Source organism: Chenopodium album, chromosome 22 (assembly GCF_948465745.1).
Source record: "Chenopodium album chromosome 22, dcCheAlbu1.1, whole genome shotgun sequence".
Taxonomy (NCBI): domain Eukaryota; kingdom Viridiplantae; phylum Streptophyta; class Magnoliopsida; order Caryophyllales; family Amaranthaceae; genus Chenopodium; species Chenopodium album.
In genome coordinates this window covers 3,476,321-3,495,456 of record NC_137855.1, presented here as the reverse complement: position 1 = coordinate 3,495,456, position 19,136 = coordinate 3,476,321, and the positions used below count along the sequence as shown (strand labels likewise).

Below are 19,136 nucleotides of genomic sequence, written 5' to 3'. Positions count from 1 at the left end.
TACACCATACTGGTTGATATGTCTTGTAAAGATGGTAATGTTGTGGAAGCGGAAGCGATTATAAGACACATGACAGACAAGGGTGTAGCTCCTGACATCATTACTTACAATGCTTTACTTGATGGTTATTGTTTGCGTGGTCAGATGAGAGATGCAAAAAAGCTACTTCATATCATGGCCCAAAATGGTTGTGAGCTTGATCTAGTAAGTTTTAATACTATGATCAATGGATATGTCAAATTCAAAAACATTGATAAGGCTCTTACTCTGTTCGAATATATGTTTCAAAAAGGGATAACATGGAATGTTGTTACCTATTCCATTCTTATTGATGGCTTGTGTAAAGCCAATAAACTTACACTTGCACATCAGTTATTCACAGATATGCAAGCTCACGGGGTTACTCCTAATGTTATCACGTATAACTCATTGCTTGATGGCCTGTGCAAAAGGGCTCGGCTGGGTGAGGCAGTGGCATTACTTGAAGATATGGAGGATAAAGGTATTAAACCTACTACTCTCACTTACAATATCCTAATGAACAGATTGTGTGAGGCCGGACAACATGAAGATGCAGCAAAAATCTTCTCTGATCTTGTATCAAAGGGCCTGCAACCGAATTGTAAAATATACACTACAATGATAAAAGGCTTCTGCAGGAAAGGGCTCATGCGTGAAGCTTCTCAATTAGTAAGCAAAATGGATGAAGATGGTTGCCCCCCTGATGGTTGTACCTATAATATGATCATCCGAGGATATATTCTCAATAATGACCTGTCAAATGCACTATACTATTGTGACGTTATGGTTAGCAAAAGATTTAAAGCCGATGCTGATACTATTTCGTTGTTTGTCAGGCTTTTGTCTTCTGGTAATTTAAGTGACTCATCAAAGGGCTTGCTTCAGAAATTCACCAGTTGAATTGAAGGACTGCAGGAGTAAGGTCGTAAAATTGTACCTGCAGTTGGCATCTGCAATCCTGTTGTTTTTAGGGGCATTAAATTTTCAAAGACTGTAATGGTGTCAATGCTTAATGTAGAGGACAATTGTTTGATTATGGGATATGAAGTTTCATTCCTATTGATCAACATGCTATGATTATACATACTGAATGGCAATCGGCTGTCTAGGCCTTGTTTACATTCTAGCAAACAGAGTCATACTCATGACTTCAGTATATGAATTAGTTCTTATAGTGCTATTGGGAAGGAAGATGGCCATTCTTCTTTGTGACAATCATGTAGAAAAGTCTACTTGAATGATACTTTACATGCTGAACTCGCTGGTGAGAGCAGGAAACATATGTCCTTGCCGAATCTACAAAACTACTTGGGTGTTTTTGGGTGTGGCAGGAAGCAAGGGCTGTGGCTAATAAGGAGAGAAGCTGCAAGCCTACAATTGTGTTGGAGTTGATCGATCAACTATATGTATCTTGTTCACTTGGTGGGTTATTAAGCATATATTTATACAGATTACAAAGGGTCTAAGCAATGATCCTTTGCCTCCAATTGTCCATGCATATCTTGAAGTGATGAACAGCTTCTCAAATTGGACACTACAAAAGGTATCATTGATGTCATATGGTATGTAGACTACGTACCGAACTCTGATAACAACATCTAGAAATTTCACTATTCAGTAAAGCTGTAAAGATTGTCCTATTTTGTCTATTGAGCTTGAATTTTGCAAAACTTATTCTTAAATGTGCCCTGAAAATAATTATTTGAGGAATATGATTAGTTTCTATCAGAATTTGTTTTTTTCTTTGAATTTTCTATGAAAATCTTGTTTTTAACTGATGGTTTATTTTAGACCACTAAATTCTTGGTGAGTGGATAAGGCAATAGTGTCTTCTGAAAATGATATTGATCAGCTTTGTTTCCTTTACTTTTCAGTTTTTAGAAAGCAAACTCAAAGAGAGAAGTAGTTCAATTTGTAAATGGACCATGTGCATTGGATAAAGAATGCAAATTTGAAGACCTTTACTTGGTAAGATTCTCATCATCTACACCTTTACCTATATACTTGGTAATTTCATAATCATTTGGGCATTCTCCACTCCATTTTACACTAAGCTAAATAATGTACTCGTAAAATTCTTTGACTTTAGATTATTATAGATTATATGACAGTGGCTTATTAAACAGCCTATCCTTTTTTTTATCTATCAAAAGTAGCAAACTGTCATTGTCTATTTACTAAGCCTATGTTTCTTCTCTATTTGTTATCACCATGGTATTGCTTTATGGATTTGAGTGTTTGACTCTCCTATCCACCTTGGGTGGGAGTCTCTTTAGATAGATTGCGTAACATTGCTGCCTATGTCACCTTTGGCGGGAGTCATTATAGATAGATCACGCACAGTCGACACCCACTGCTGCCGTCAATGTGTTGCATTTTCCGCTCACTGCATATTGTATGAAGTGTTTTGTATGGTAGCATCAGTTTCTTTTTTTTTTTTTTTAATATAATATTTTCTTCCTTATTTGGGAAGTATTAGTAGATCATGAAATTGGTGAGAGAAATGTTTCTTCTGAGAATATTGAATTTCTTAGGAATATTCTTCTTTACGATATGGCATTTGCTTGGTTTTCCATGTCTTGTGTGTGCCTCATTATTCCAAACACAAGCAACCACCATGCTCACTGCTGCCAATACTACACTGCCTGGATGCCCGCGTAAGTGTGGGAACGTGACAATCCCCTACCCTTTTGGCATTGGGAGGAGCTGCTCCTTGGGGTATAAGTATGTTGTAGTATGTGACACCGAAAAGAATTTCTCTGTACCTAGAATTTCTGGTAGACAGATTCTTGATATATCTGAGACCCAGATTACAGTTACAGATGGCTGTGTTGCTTCTTCATGCAATTTTGCTGAAGAAGGATCAGGTGAAGATGGCTGTGTTACCTGGTCTCATGTTGATCTGACAGGGCAACCCTTTTCTGTGTCATCTGCCTCCAACATCTTTGTGGTCACTGGTTGCCGTCATTATGGATTGATTGAGGCACAAACAACTACTGGCCGAGAAGTTGCTAGCTGTGTTGCCTTGTGTACTAGAGAAGAGGACTTACATAACAAGATGTGCTCGGGCATTGGCTGCTGTGAAGCTCCCATTCCAAAGGGCTTAAAGTTCTGGAATATTAGCCTAGAGAATATATATTACAACACAAGTGTTTCATCAGGGAATTGCAGCTATGCTTACATACTTGAAAAGTCGACCTTTTACTTTCAGGGGCTGCAGGGCCAGGACTCTGGATATCTGAAAAGTGTGCCTGTAGTGCTTGACTGGTTTATTCCCAATGAACGGTGCAAGGATGCTCAGAAGAACTCAACTACTTATGCATGCCAACAGAATACAAATTGCATTGATCTTGGCCGTGCTCTAAATGTCATAGGCTATCGCTGCAAATGTCTACATGGGTATCAGGGAAATCCTTATCTTAGTTCGGGTTGTATAGGTAAGTATCTTATTTGTCGCCCCTTTTAGTGGCATGCTAAATATATCAACAGCTTTAAAATTAAGGTTGTTAGAGTCACCCCTATAAATAACTATTTGTAAATCTTTTTCCCAGAAATTGACGAGTGTGCAGGGGTGAATAATCCTTGTTCAAGCATTTGTGTCAACACTCAAGGAAACTATGAGTGTTACTGCCCAAGTGGTTTTTATGGCGATGGCAGGAAGGATGGTACTGGCTGTCATTCTAACAGCTTGAGGTTGATCTTAGTTCTTGGTAATTGTTCTTTTATTTATTTCTTGCAGTAGGAATTATAGTTATAAAATTCAATAAACTGAGGTTTCTCTTATCTTGTAATCAGCCATGGCCTTAAATGAAAAAGTCTAATTACAGTTCTGATTAAGATTTTGGAATGAATATGGAAACCTCTTACAGCTAAGAACATTTCTCTAATCACATCTGAATATCTGTCTTCTCTTCTAGTTCTACCAACCAAACACATAACTGTTAGGGTGGATAATTCTCTGCTATCCGCTGATGACCTCATCTTGAGCATAATATCTATGTTATTTGCACTTTGCAGGACTTGGCTTGGGTTTGGGATCTATACTTCTCTTGCTCAGTGGGTTTTGGATTTTCATTATAGCTAGAAGAAGAAGAAAGAGGATAAAAAGAGCCAAATTCTTTAAACAAAATGGTGGTTTGTTATTACAGCAGAAGATGTGGTCCAAGGATGGTATGATAGAAAAAACAAGAATTTTCACTGCTGATGAACTAGAGAAAGCTACTGATGGCTTCAATGAGAACAGAGTGCTGGGTCAGGGAGGTCAAGGTAAAGTTTATAAAGGTATGTTGAGTGATGGAAATGTAGTTGCCATAAAGAAATCTAATATTGGAAACAACAATGGGTTGAGTCAATTCATCAATGAACTGGTTATTTTATCAGAAATCAATCACAGAAATATTGTCAACCTGTTGGGATGTTGTTTGGAAACAGAAGTCCCACTGCTAGTTTATGAATTCATTCCAAATGGGGTTCTCTCAAAATATATACATGGTCCTTGTGAGGATTTCCCGATTACATGGGAAATGCGTTTACAAATTGCTATAGATGTCGCAGGAGCACTCACTTATCTACACTCAGCGTCCTCAAAGCCTGTCTTTCATAGAGATGTAAAAACTTCCAACATACTTCTTGATGCGAAATATAGAGCAAAATTATCAGATTTTGGGACATCAAGATCTGTTGGTGTTGATCAAACTCATTTAACCACTCGTATTCAAGGTACTTTTGGTTATCTGGATCCTGAATATTTCCGGTCAAATCAATTTACAGATAAGAGTGATGTTTATGGTTTTGGAGTTGTTCTTGTAGAGCTCTTGACAGGAAAGAGAGCTGTTATTCCCACCGAATCTCATAATGGAAGAAGTCTTGTGTCATATTTTCTGTCAGCTATGGAAAATTCCAATTTGTATGATATTTTGGATGCTCAAGTCGCTAAGGAGGGCAGAGAAGAAGCTATATTTGCTGTTTCTAACCTTGCTAAAAGATGTCTGAACATCGATGGTAAGCAAAGACCAACAATGAGAGAAGCTTCTTTAGAGTTGGAGGTGATCAGTCAACTTCGTCATGCTCCTGTTTCAGCTCAGAAAAATCAGCCAGAGGTCACTGCAGAGACATTAACAGAGATTAATTATAGTCTAAGTGATAGTGTTTTGCCTCCAGACACTTCTTATAGGGAAGGAAATTGGTCTTTTTCTTCAAATTGGTCCACAGGATCTAGAATTCAACACGAAACTCATGACGGGGCATGATTTTTCTGAACTCTAGTTTTGGCAACCAGAATTTTCTATGCTCTTATTGTCTTGAACTTGTATTTGTTAGGTCAGAAAACGTGCATGTTTCGCATCAAAACAATTTGCCAGAAATGAGCTTCAATTTTACAGAAATCAACGTGAGTTCAAGATACTGTCTATTGCATCCTACCCAGAAGAACATTACTCATTATCTTAAATTAGGTCTGCCTCTCCTCCTTCTCCTTCAACACCCCTAGATCAAAAATTGATTACAACGTCACGCTTGTAAACGCTGCCAAGTTAATAAGGTAGCTAGCAATTTGCACGGATCTTGTTCCTGTTACTGTGTGTATACCCTATTCTTATTAATACTATTTGTGAGCAGTATGACTAATGTCTAATGACCACTCCTGTATTTTCTTGTAAAAATTATGATATTCCGTTTCATTCCCTCTTTTCCAATATTTACAAGTTCGGAGTCCTGAATTTTTTTTTTTAGTTGTGTTGGAATAATCTAGCAAAGGATATTTCTTCCAATCTTTTTAGTTAACAGAAAAATCAGCCTTCTTAATTACTCTGTTATGAAGAGAACCAAAAAAATGAAGTATAACATAAACCGCTATTTCAAGTAGTGGTACTCGAAATTGAAGCCCGCTACATCAAGTAGAGGTAATCTGTTTGAAAACCGCTCTTTCTTAACCAGTACATAATAAAGTGAGATTTCGTAAAAAGAAAAAGAGACTGTAATTTTTCAAAATTAGATGATACGAAGTATAATATTATAATAGGATTATTGGAGTATAATTTTTTATGTTATTACGTATTTCATTTCTCATTCCAAACTCATACATCAACCCCCCAGTAGCTTACGAACTAAACTTAACCTTTAATAGGCTGAGAACTTGATCAATTGCTGGTTGAGCTCGGTGTAAAACATTACAGTTTACACCATTCTTTTTATCTTCTTCATTTGTTTACCTGCATCTAATGCGATTATATTACACTTGTATGCTCTAAATTTGGGCTGAAGTTTATCTGGAATGTCCATGTCGTTAAATCAATGGCTACAAACCTTTTTCATGGTAAATTTCCCTCCTACACTCTCTTTCAATTTTATAATTTCCGATTTTATTCCCAAATTTTTTTTCAATTAGATCACCGTCATTTGATTCTCAATTCAGTTAAAGAACAATTCAAATTAGGGTTTTCCGATCTTAAATTACCCCTTTCCCTCTTCAATCAATTGACTTCTTTGCGTCCTCTTCCTTCTGTCATCGTTTTCAGTCAGCTTTTCACTGGTTATTCTCGCAAATTGTAACTGTCAGTTAGGCCGCGTTGATTTCGGTTTATATTCGTATCGGCGATAATACCAGTGCTCTTACTTTGCTTACCAAAATGCATTCTGCTACTCATTGTAAGCCCAACCTTGTCATATACAACACCATCATTGATAGTCTTTGTAAGGACATGCTATTACAACAAGCTATGCACCTGTTCTCCGCTGTGAAAACCCAGGGCATTGCTTGACGGCCTATGTAAAAGTAAACGGCTGGATGAGGCAGTAGCATTACTTGAAGATATGGAATATAAGGGTGTTAAGCCTAATATTTTCACTTACAATATCCTAATTGACAGCTTGTGTGAGGCTGGGCAATTGAAAGATGCAGCACGCTTCTTCTTTGATCTTGTGTCAAAGGGCCTGCAACCGAATTGTAAAATATACACTACAATGATTATAGGCTTCTGCAAGAAAGGGCTCATGAATGAAGCTGCTCAATTATTAAGCAAAATGGATGAAGATGGTTGCCCCCCTGATGATTGTACCTATAATATGATCATCCGAGGATATATTCTCAATATTGACTTGTCAAATGCACTATACTATCGCGACATTATGGTTAGCAATGGATTTGAAGCTGATGCTGAGACTTTCTCGTTGTTTGTTAGCCTTTTGCCTTCTGGTAACTTATGTGATTCATCAAAGGACCTACTTCAGAAACTTATCAATTGAATTGAAGTTGATTCATCAAAGGACCTTCTGCACATCGTGCTTGATGGAAAAGAACCTCCAACAAGGTTTATACTAAATTCTGATGTACTCATAGTGCTGTTATTAGAATAGTTTTGCCTAAACTATAGTTAATCAAGTGATGGTATTTGTTCTGCTTCACCTTTTATATATATTAATGGGCTTAACTAGCTATTTAGATACTGATGTGTTTTTTAATCAATGGTATTGTAATTAGGAGGGAATATAGGAGAACCTTTATGCTTCATTAGTTAATGAAAACAGAAGACAGATCTTTCTACTAAGTGGGCTTATTGGTCGAGGCTTAGTTCCACTAATTTCATTTGATAGATCTTTCAGTGTTTGTGTACATCACCTTACTTTTGTTGCTAGATTTTGATAGGTATATTTAATATTATAGGCAGTAGTTGTTAGCTGTAACTTTAACTTTTGACTTTTGTACTTAGATTTGCACAAGATTTTATTTGGGGAAATAAAAAGCTCTTCTACTTGTTAAAATAGATTCTGTACTCATAATTTAGGAAGCTACATTTTTTTCTCCCAAACTACGTTAATTGAAGATCAAACCGTGCTTCAACTTTGCTAGGGGTTTTTATCCTGTGGCCCTGATCGGGAGAGTCGATGAAATAGAGTTACTAAAGGATCCATACTCTGATTCAAAATACATCTTTCAGCAAACTGACAGTACTATTGGTAGGAGATTTACCTTCATTTGAATTAAATAATTTGACAGTTAGGTCTGATGAGTGATTAATAGTGTTAATCAACCTTCATTGTGAGAAATACAACAGTATTCTTTTTTTATAAGCTTTAATTTAAAGTTAATTACTTTATAAAGCACCATTCTGATACTGCAACTATCTGGCCTCAAGCATTAGTTTAAATAAGCAGGTACAACTAACTAGCAACATAGCCTGCAGACCTGAATAGTGGATTTTATTTAATTATTCTAGTGGTTTGAGCTATATCTTATAAAAAGTATAGACTAACCTGTATTTGAACCAAAGATGCCTATTTAGTCTCATTTAAGATAACACCCTGAAGCTCATTTGAATGCTGGCGTAGAGGGGCTGAGGGACCAGAACCTAATGCACTGTTATCGCCTTATCAGTGTAAAATAATATGTATGTTTTCTATCTGCCTGTGATACTGTAAGTCTGAATTAAGGATTCCTTAATTTCTTGCTCTTAAGAGTACTACAATTCTCCTGGTCATCATGCTGAATTGCTGATTATGATACAGTTACACTTAGTCATGTGACTGGATCAGCTCATCTCTGTTAGTCACAGTATTGCTAAGCTAGCGTAAACAGAATAATTATAGGATTGGGTATATTTCAGTTACTCTAATGAAGTCTTCTCGCTTGTGTGCTATGCTTGTAGTTGGATCTAATCCATTAATTTTGAATGAATTTTGTTGTTCAAACCTTGCTGCCTAGTACATGGTGACTTGGTGAGGCACTCTAGGCACTGAATTTTGTTGATGTTGCACTTCCTCCATCCCTATGACCCTAACCCATAGGCAAATGTGTTTTTATTATAAATTGAACCAAAATATTTCAAGTGGATGAGGGTATCTTTGTCTTTTTACTTTTATGAGTATATATGTGAGTGGTATTAGTGATGGGGACGTGTATTTATATTACGAAATGGGACAATCTTAAAGGGACATACAAAAATAGAATCTTGGGAAAGCTGATAGGGTCAGAGTGAGTAGTAGTAGTAGTATGGTCTAACAGCCTTTACACTGTCAGGTAATCGAGTTAGAACGGCCTTGAAAAACGCCAGGGATACATGAAAATTAGGCAGCCCTTATTTGTACCTTTTGAATGTATAGTTCCAAAAACTATTTTTTCTTAAGGTGAAAAGAGGCTCTGTAGGTTCTCAAGTAAGACAGTCATGATTCATGAAAAGTATGGAAATGTATGTACGCAGACATAGGCCATACATAGAGAAATTAATAAAGATTTCTAACAGACTTTATGTAACTGATGTTTAGATGTGATGATGAAGAACTCGTTTTTATTCTTTAATAAACACGTTTTAATGCCCGGTAAATGATGGCACTCTTTTATTTAATGCTCCCCTGTAGTCTAAAGTCTAATTAGGTAACTCAAATCTTGTAAATATGGTGAATCTTAGGAGAGAGTGAAGGATTGATATATAGAAGCTATATGCAGATATAAATATAGTATGCCATTAGGATGAAAGATAAACACCTATTTTATAGATATTAAAGATGTTTTGGACCACAAAAACACTATTGGTTAGTGGCTATTAATCTATTAATTATGCATAAGAGTCAACAGATTAGGCCAATAATCATACTTAAATTGCTCATTTACTTTTCAGATTACAAAAAAGAGCAGTTATGCTAAAGATATATGAACCTTGTGCAGATTGGCTAGAAAAAGACTGCAGGATTAAAGAATTTAAAGTTATTGCTCTTGTGACCCTTAAATTTTTAAGGTTATCATAATCTCCCCTTTAGTTATTATACTAGTACTCTTATAGTCATTGTATTTTTCCCACCCAAAGTTCCTTTAATTTTGTGCTAATAATAAAATAAAATAATGTTCTTAGACTTTGGAATAATGTGGGTGAATTGCATTAAAGTGGCTATTATAACAGGCTATGATTCTTATATATTGTTTGAGCAGGGAAGTATTAGTTAGATGATCTCAATAGAGGAGAGAGATATGTTTCTTTTGAGAAAAATTTCCTTAGCAATATTCTTCTCTTTTACATGGCTTTTGCTTGGTTTTCCATGCCTAGCATTGGCTTCATTCATGCAGTCACATCGAACCACCATGCTCACTGCTTCCAATACTACACTGCCTGGATGCCCACGTAAGTGTGGAAAATTGACAATTCCCTACCCTTTTGGCATTGGCAGAGGCTGCGCTTTGGGAGATAACTATGTTATAGTTTGTGACATCAAAAAGAATTCCTCTGTGCCTAGACTTTTCAATAGACAAGTTCTTGATATATCTGAGACCCAGTTGATAACTACAGCTCGTCCTGTTGCTACTGCTTGTAACTCTGCATTAGCAGGCTCAGGTGAAATTGTCACCTTGAATAATCTTAATCTTACAGCCAAACCCTATGCTGTGTCATCCACTTCCAATAAGTTTGTGGTCACTGGTTGCCATCACTATGGATTTGTTGAGGCGCAAACCATTGCTGGCAGGGAAGTCTTTAGCTGTGTTGCTTTGTGCAATCGAAAAGCAGATTTACTTGATCAACTTTGCTCCGGCACTGGCTGCTGTGAAGCTCCCATTCCAAAGGGATTACAGTTCTGGAATATTACCCTTAAAAAAGTTGATTATGTGACAAGGTTTTCATCAGGGAATTGCAGTTATGCCTTCATACTCAAAAAATCAAGCTTCAACATTCGGGGGTCCCCAGATGCTGCAAGTCTTAACTCTGTGCCTATAGTGCTTGACTGGTTTATTCCCAATAAATTGTGCAAGGATGCTCAAAAGGATTCAGCAACTTATGCTTGCCAACAGAATACAACTTGCATTGACCTTGATAAGGTTCTGAGAGTAGTAGGGTATCACTGTGAATGTCTTCAAGGGTATCAGGGTAATCCTTATCTTAGCACAGGTTGTAAAGGTTAGTATATTGTTTATAATTCCTTCATATTACATGGAATTTATTTTTTGGACTGTAAATTGATTTATATTGAGACACCCCTATATTAACCATTTTTTAACACTTTTCTCAGACATTGATGAGTGTGCAGGGCCAAATACTCCATGTTCTGGTACTTGTGTCAATACTCCAGGAAGCTATGAATGTCACTGCCCAACTGGATATTATGGTGATGGCAGAAAAGATGGAACTGGTTGTCGATCTACTGGTTTGAAATTGTTCATCGGTCTAGGTAATTATAATTTGTTTATTTCTTGTTGTAATTTTACTTGGATCTATTATTGAATACTATAAAGCTGAGGCTGCTGTTCATGTTAGTATTCAGCCACTAAGCCTAGAATTAGCTGCTTAATTATGGTGCTCAGAAATTATTTAAAAATGGAATATGATTACTCCTTATTTTATTTTGTTAAGAAATTTTTGCATTTGAAGGTTTAAATTCAGTATTCTTTTTCCCCTCCAACCAACCAATCCAGAATAAATATTAGGGAAAACCACTATCTGGTGTTAAGTACGCCTCATCCTTGCAAAATATAACTGTTATCTGCATTCAGGACTTGGCTTGGGTTTGGGATCTATACTTTTCTTTCTTAGTGGGTTTTGGCTATTCATCATAGCTAGAAGAAGAAAGGAGAGAATTCAAAGGGCTACATACTTTAAGCAAAATGGTGGTTTGTTATTGCAACAACAAATGTCATCTGAGGATGGTTTGATAGAAAAAACAAGAATCTTCACTGCTGATGAGCTGAAAAGGGCTACTGATGATTTCAATGAAGACAGAGTGCTGGGTCAGGGAGGTCAAGGTACAGTTTATAAAGGTATGTTAACTGATGGAAACATTGTCGCGATAAAGAAATCCAAAGTAGAAGGGCAAGGTCAGTTGGGTCCGTTCATTAACGAGGTGGTTATTCTATCCCAAATCAACCATAGAAATATAGTCAAGCTATTAGGATGTTGTTTGGAAACAGAAGTTCCTCTGCTTGTCTATGAGTTTGTCCCGAATGGGACTCTCTCCAAGTATATCCATGATCCGAGTGAAGATTTCCCAGTTGCATGGGATATGCGCTTGCATATTGCTATAGATGTAGCAGGAGCTCTTTCTTACTTGCACTCCGCATCCTCAAAGCCCATTTTCCACAGAGATATCAAAACTTCTAATATACTTCTTGATTCAAAATATAGAGCAAAGTTATCAGATTTTGGAACATCAAGATCTATTGCTATAGATAAAACTCATTTAACCACTTGTGTTCTAGGCACATTTGGTTATCTTGATCCTGAATACTTTCAATCACATCAATTTACTGAAAAGAGTGACGTTTACAGCTTTGGAGTAGTTCTTGTGGAGCTTTTGACAGGGCAAAAGGCAGTTCGTCCTGCTGACACTCCTGAGGGTCAAAGTCTGGTGTTGTGGTTTCTATCAGCTATGGAAAGTTTAGACTTGTGTGATATATTGGCACCTCAAGTTGTGAAAGAGGGTATAAAAGAAAGCATCCTAGCCACTGCCAATCTTGCTAAGCAGTGTTTGAATATGGATGGGAAACAAAGGCCGACAATGAGAGAAGTTGCGTTGCAGTTGGAGGTCATCAGTCAACTGGAAGATGTGCCTGCTACATATAGAAACGATCTGCCTCAGACCAATGAGCATAAATCCATAGAAATCGAAGTGAGTGCAAGTGATAGTTTAATGCCTCCATCTGCATCTTACACAGAAGAATATCAATCTTTACCTTCAGTTGGATCCATCGCCTCTTATTTTCCAGAAGCCTTGTTCAAAAAATATGCTAATAACGTCACTTAGTTTGTTATGAACCGTGATATTGTAATGCATAAACCATCACGCTTATGTTTCTTGTAGTTCCACCAATCTAATCTTTGTATTTTTCTGAATTTTAGCGCTTGTCATGATAATATGCCGGATAATGTTCCGCATTGTCAACTGTCAAGTGTGTCGTTTGATTTGTGATGAGAGAGATCAATTATTTTAAAAATATAAGTGGTTTAAATTTGAAGGACTAATTATTTGAAACTTAAGATAGAACTGTAAGCATTAATTTAATATAAGATAACTTGGTATTTTGTCAGAAAATGTGCAATATATTTTATGGTTATACTCAATCCATGGCTAGGATGAGAAACTGAAAAGTGGAAAACAAAGCACAAGTCACTGCCATTAGACGAAGTATATACAAAGCACAAGTCACTGCCATTAGACGAAGTATATACAAAGCACAAGTCACTTCCATTATACTGTACAAAATTATGAAGTTTATAAATTAGAGAAAAAAAAAAAAAAAAAACAGAATACAAATATCATCAAAAAAACACACACACAAGCACACTCCCCTCTAAGGCTTCTTAATATCTGTAGCTTTTTAAATACTCCATAATTTACTTCATTACAAAGTTTTATGCAATTCTTTTGCAGGCTTACACAGGCAACACAGCCCAAACATCTGCCAATTTACTAGACTTCTCTTTCCAGATTGGAGAACTTATAGACTTCGCCTTTAGCTGTATTTTAAAAAATCAATATCCTGTCAATAACTTCAGTATACTCTGCTTAATTCTTAGCAGCTGCATTTGCTGCACACCTGGATTTTCCACACCTTCTGCAATTCACTTAATATTTATCCTTAACATCATATCTGCCGAAGCTGCACACAGATTTCAATCATAGTAGGCCTCTCAATTCCTTTATCTGCCAAGCATGTCAAGGCAAGCTGTGCAACCTGGCAAATCTCATTCCTGGTAGCTTGCTCCAAGACCTCACTATCAATCATCTCCATCATGCAATTATTCTCCATAGCTGACTTGAAATCATTAACCAAGCTATTCCCATATCTAGCCATTATATTAGGCTGCCCTCGGGTTAATAGCTCCAACATTAATACCCCAAAGCTATACACATCACACTTAGCTGTCACCTCTTGAGTTACTATATACTCTGGATCGATATATCCTGGAGCTCCTGCAATAGGCCATTTTTGGGGTGTTTCTCCTGGAGTGATAGACACTGAGTATCCAAAGTTTGATAATCTGGCATGGAAAGAATGATCAAGAAGTACAATATGTGAGTCAAGGTACCTGTGTACCACTGGCTTTGATAGGGCATTATGCATGTATGATAAAGCATAGGCTATGTCATTTGCAATCTTCAAACGATCAACCCACTGTATATGCTTGCTAGAAGCATGATCATCATGTAAATGTTGGAAGAGGCTTCTATTTGGTGTGAATTCATTCACGAGTATTGGTACTAAAGTCTCAAGGCAACAACCAATGATTTTTTCAATATTGACATGATTCATTACCATCGCCATTGAGGCTTCAGTTAGGTGGTGATCTATCAGATAGGCCTTTGATTCCACTTGGGGTGGGACTCTGACTGTTACAATATTACCATCAATAGTTGCTTTGTAGACATTTCTCAGGTTACTTCTACCAATAACGGCGTCTGGGTCATAGTTGCATGTAGCCTTAGTGATATCCTCTATTGAGAAAATTTTCAGCTGCCCTACTCCAATGTCTCGACCTTGACTCAGAGCAATATATTTTTCCAGCAAAATACCTCCATTGCTGATGAAATACTCTTCTCTGGATTCAAGCTCTTGGAATCTTTCGACTTTGGTCTTCCTCTTATTCGTTAGAGTTTGACCCATCTGCAATGTACTTTTGGGTTTAAATTTGGTTAGTGTAGGGCAATATATTGCAAGAGAATATTGCCAAAGAAGAAGATACCGTCACGATTGCACATGAAGATAGACGTAGGCCTTGTTCTTTAGAGCTCTGGGCAAAGCAGAGCAGGAGTTAGTTGACACTGCAGAGCAAATTTCAACAGAGTAGAGCAGGGTAGAGCAAAACAACTCAAAAGAACAGGGCCGTAGATTTGGGAAAATGGCTCAAAGCTTGCCTTGTTTCATTGATTGAGAGAATATATATAATACTTACAAGATAATATAAGATAGGATAGAATCTAAAGTTTTAGATAATAACCTCACTACTCAATCAACTCCTACAATTAAGTAAATAATGATCCAAAGATGTAACCTCCAAAATATTCTTAAATATATATATATTCAGTATATTCTTCCCAATAAGTTATGAGGTAAATTCTCCATGGTCAACTATCTCTCTGTCAGACCAAATTGTTTGTCTGAATATTATATAGGAGTACTTTTTATAATTGTTGAGAAAAAAATAAAAATAAAAAGTTTTAAAAAAATGTCAACTGAAGTACCAGTATATTTTATGAGGTATAAAACATTATCTACATGTCACTATCAAGAACAGAAAATGACAACCACACTGATGAAAATGAAAGTACTAAACCCAAATATCCACAGATGAGCTTTAATCGGTGTTTGACTAGGAAGCAAATTAAAGAACCTCTGTTTTTCAAATCTTTCTCACTAAAGTTTTCTGAAACTTACTCCATAATTTTCTCTCTAATACTTGGTTCTTTGCTTTGAGTTTGACCCATCTGTATCATGTTCAGCATGATTGCATAAAAGCAAAAAGACAATGTATCTCTGTTTCAACTGTACAACGTATTCCATCTTTTGCCGTGTTTGGAAAATACATTATATTTTTCTTAAGAAAGTCTAATACACAATTCACCAAATGACCAAGGCGATGATGCCAAACAGGACCCGATGTTGAGGTACTGAGGACGCTTGAGGAGACAAACAAAGTTGACAACCATGATAAGGTTAAAGTTCCCTACTGTTTATTGAAGAAGCCCCTCCATATGACTGTCCCTGACACAAACAGAAAATTATTCAGTAATTTATTGCTATAAGTTACAATATCTGAGATTCTGAACCAACATCCAATGACTTCAATTTGGGAACATATGTAAAACATTATTCAACTTTAAGAATGTGATTTAGAGTCCAAGGGCACATTGCCAACATTAGATATAGGGAGATTGGTGCCATTAGCTGTTGTCACGTGAACCAGGTCGATTAGGGAGATTTAGAAGAGAAAGTACCTGAGTCTGAATGCAATTTGATGATGTTTCTAGTTCCTGCACAAAGATTGTTAGTTAGATTGTGTTTGTGCTTGGCTAGATTCACCCCCTTGTTGCTGATCAAGGTTTCCAGCACCATGTGCATGTTCACGATTGCCTTGGACACGATTATTTCCACGCCCACCACAAGTATCTACAGAATTTTTTTACCACATTTACTCTATGATCTACACTCTGTAACTAATACATACTGCATACATGGAAATTGTCTGTCAGTGAACTGAATGACAACCAATCTACCTCTTATCTGCCGAAGTTGCACAACAACTTCAATCATGGTTGGTCTCTCAGCCCCTTTCTTTGCCACACATTTCACTGCAATCTGCACAGCCTGTTTAATCTCATCCCTACTTGCTTGACTCAGTAGCTCCCTGTCAATCATGTTCATAACGCAATTATTTTGGAAAGCTGAAACAAAAACATCAACCAAGTCTCTCCCGCCTCTAAGCATCCTAATGGGATTACTTCTGGTTAGCAACTCCAACAGTAAAACACCAAAACTGTACACATCACACTTATCTGTGACCACCTGGGTCTCAATGTACTCAGGATCAATAAATCCTGGACTTCCTTCAACAGACCATCTTTCAGATGTATCCCCTGGATTAATGGACACTGCATAACCAAAGTTTCCTAACTTAGCCTTGAATGAAGAATCAAGAAGTACACTTGCTGAGCTGACTCCCCTATGCACCACTGGCTTTCGTAAGGCATTATGCATATAAGATAGTGCATATGCTGTATCAGTTGCAACTCTCAAACGGTCACCCCACTTTAAACACTTGATGGATGCTGTATCACCATGTAAATGTTGAGAAAGGATCCCATTTGGCAACATTTCATACACTAGTATTGGTATAGAAGTATTGAGGCAACAGCCATAGAGTTTAACCATATTTTCATGATTCATAACCATAGCTATTGATGCTTCATTCAAGTTGCGATCAACCAATTTAGGATTTCTCTCTAGCTGCAACGGAACTCCAACAACTACAACACGATCTTCAACGGTTGCTTTGTAGACGTTTCTTTGAGCACTACTACCAACAAGAAGATTAGGGTCAAGGTTGTTTGTAGCCTTCTCAATCTCCTTGTGTGATAATATTTTCAGCTGCCCCGAACCTACATTACGACCTTGGCTAAGAGCAATTTGCTTTTCCAACAAAATTCCTCCATTCTGAGTGAAATACAGTTCCTTTGAATCTAAATTTAATCTTCTCTTGTTCCCAATCTTCTCATTGATTTTCACTTGAACTTTATCCATATATTAGAGACTGTTTTCGGGCAAATTATTTTGCTTTGACTAGCACAAGTTATTGCCTAAGAAGTAAAAAGATGTGTTAGCATAATTTAATGGATATTATTTCCAAAAGTCATCTAGGAGATCTCGTGCTCTCTTAATAGCATTCTATTACAGAGTACTCCATATAATTACAATGAGATATATTTGTAACACCCAAACAATGGTACGAGAACCAAGTGGGAGCTCAGCTGTAAAGCTCCCACGCACCTTCCAACCATGAAGTTGAGGATTCATCACCCATAACTATTAATACGACCAAATTATTTGTTACTCCTTGTGATATTAGTAATTTGTTTTTACTTAATTGAGTTCAGCACAAATTTCTACTCCTTATAAAATCAAAATGACACTTGTTTTCACCAAATTAATCATGAGTAAATGTTCTATGATAAAAATAAGTAAAAGGTTAAATCTTATTATCTTAGGACAGAAAATTAGTAAACTGCAAAAAAAAAAAAAAAAACAAAAAAAAAAAAAAAAATTACCCCTTAAAATCCAACCATTTGAGTACAAAATATGAAAATATGAAAATGTGAATATTAATATGATCAAGCAAGAAAATAAGTGCCATACCAGTACAATTGTACGGATTTAATTGTATGAAGCTCGGAAAAGTTTCCCCTCCCCGTTTCGAAACGTCCCAAAAAATGCTCCACTGTAGTGAGGAATGACGATTCGAAACCTTAGCCTCAGATTGAAGTGATAATTAAGACACCGGACATCTCTCGGCGAGTCGATTAATTAATTAAAGCACTAATAATAAAATGATTAATGAGTAAAATTGTTTTTAAGAAAGCCAAAGAAATTAATTTGAGAATATGTGAGATCCTCACTCAACTCATTAGCTGATACAGAGTAATGATTAATAACCACTAATATCATTCATCTAATATCGGGTAGTAATAGTTGGTGGAGATGATAATACAAATAGTCAATCGAAATATTGAGGCCTAGGAAAACCGGTCAAACTTGTAGTCTAATAATTTAATACACAACCTTCTAAATAAGACGGGTGTATAATTTATGGAGAATCACTACAATTATTTTTAACCAACAACTTTACTTTTTAAAATTGTGGCGGATCTAGGATTTTAAGCTTGGTAGGACATCACTACACTAATGACCTACCAATATCTACATTATAATATAGATTGAAAGTGGCAGGTTGACTAATCTTGTAAAAACAAGTTTCATGAGAACATTTGGGCTGAGGAAAAACATTAGTTTAATGTGCACATTTGATAATATATATCTTTACCTAAGTACTCCTATCATATAGCAACTCCTATCATATAGCTGAATGTTTTTTGGGGCAGCACATGAGTTAAGACTTAAAAGTCGGTGAGAGGAAAGAATCAAGGAGAGGCAATGAAATAGAGAGTATTGCCAGTTCCTAACATTCAGAACTCTGATAGTTGCATAATAGCACCAGCAATAGTTCAACTGACATTGCTAGTAGCTCTATCAGTTAGATTAATGACACCAGAAAAGCTGTATAGAGCCAAGTAGCAACCTCACTATCTCAATACCAAGTCAAGAGCTAATGTTCGGTTGGTTTAGTCTGTTTTGATTTGCACGGAACGATCATAAGGTCTGGTGATTGGAGATAGATTTGCTGTGTTCTACAGATTACACAAATTTGGCCAGCCTACAGAAACAAATCAATTCAATTCCCATCTGTTTTTTATGTTTTCAATTGGTAGATGGGAATTAATGAATTATTGACTCATTTCTCTTGCTTTATACTGTAAAATGATTGAAGATATGGCCAAAGAGCACATACAAGGGAAATTGGAAGCAAAGGCATTAAGAAATATACCATAAGGTCCAGAACCTTTCGGTATTCTAAGAAAGAAAAACAACA

General features: G+C 36.5%; 4 protein-coding genes across 8 annotated transcripts; 2 read left to right on the top strand and 2 right to left on the bottom strand.

Moving 5' to 3' along the window:
* The first annotated feature begins 1,542 nt into the window (after positions 1-1,542).
* On the top strand, positions 1,543-5,667 carry LOC145603681 (wall-associated receptor kinase-like 2). 4 transcript variants are annotated; one of them, XM_081659632.1, is made up of 5 exons: positions 1,543-1,564; positions 1,896-3,458; positions 3,573-3,731; positions 4,039-4,740; positions 4,831-5,667. In XM_081659632.1, the coding sequence occupies exons 2-5, from the start codon at positions 2,507-2,509 to the stop codon at positions 5,268-5,270; spliced, it is 2,253 nt and encodes a 750-aa protein (XP_081515758.1). In that variant the 5' UTR covers positions 1,543-1,564; positions 1,896-2,506; the 3' UTR covers positions 5,271-5,667. The 4 variants fall into 4 exon arrangements, with proteins under 4 accessions (XP_081515758.1, XP_081515755.1, XP_081515756.1 ...); XM_081659629.1 differs by having other exon boundaries at positions 4,039-5,667; XM_081659633.1 differs by lacking the exon at positions 1,543-1,564 and having other exon boundaries at positions 1,898-1,989; positions 2,631-3,458; positions 4,039-5,667.
* Positions 5,668-9,979: 4,312 nt separating this feature from the next.
* On the top strand, positions 9,980-12,903 carry LOC145604549 (wall-associated receptor kinase-like 6). The gene is made up of 3 exons (XM_081660436.1): positions 9,980-10,898; positions 11,011-11,169; positions 11,492-12,903. The coding sequence occupies exons 1-3, from the start codon at positions 9,980-9,982 to the stop codon at positions 12,736-12,738; spliced, it is 2,325 nt and encodes a 774-aa protein (XP_081516562.1). The 3' UTR covers positions 12,739-12,903.
* A 676-nt stretch (positions 12,904-13,579) lies between these two features.
* LOC145606236 (wall-associated receptor kinase-like 1) lies at positions 13,580-14,599 on the bottom strand. Its single transcript, XM_081662272.1, has one exon. It carries the CDS (start codon positions 14,597-14,599, stop codon positions 13,580-13,582), a length of 1,020 nt encoding a protein of 339 aa, XP_081518398.1.
* Positions 14,600-14,859: 260 nt separating this feature from the next.
* On the bottom strand, positions 14,860-18,202 carry LOC145605491 (wall-associated receptor kinase-like 8). Of its 2 annotated transcripts, none has more exons than XM_081661554.1 (4): positions 17,846-18,202; positions 16,210-17,289; positions 15,931-16,102; positions 14,860-15,697 (listed from the first exon to the last, which is right to left on the bottom strand). In XM_081661554.1, the coding sequence occupies exons 2-3, from the start codon at positions 17,231-17,233 to the stop codon at positions 15,981-15,983; spliced, it is 1,146 nt and encodes a 381-aa protein (XP_081517680.1). In that variant the 5' UTR covers positions 17,234-17,289; positions 17,846-18,202; the 3' UTR covers positions 14,860-15,697; positions 15,931-15,980. The 2 variants fall into 2 exon arrangements, with proteins under 2 accessions (XP_081517680.1, XP_081517681.1); XM_081661555.1 differs by having other exon boundaries at positions 14,860-15,691.
* Positions 18,203-19,136: the final 934 nt, after the last annotated feature.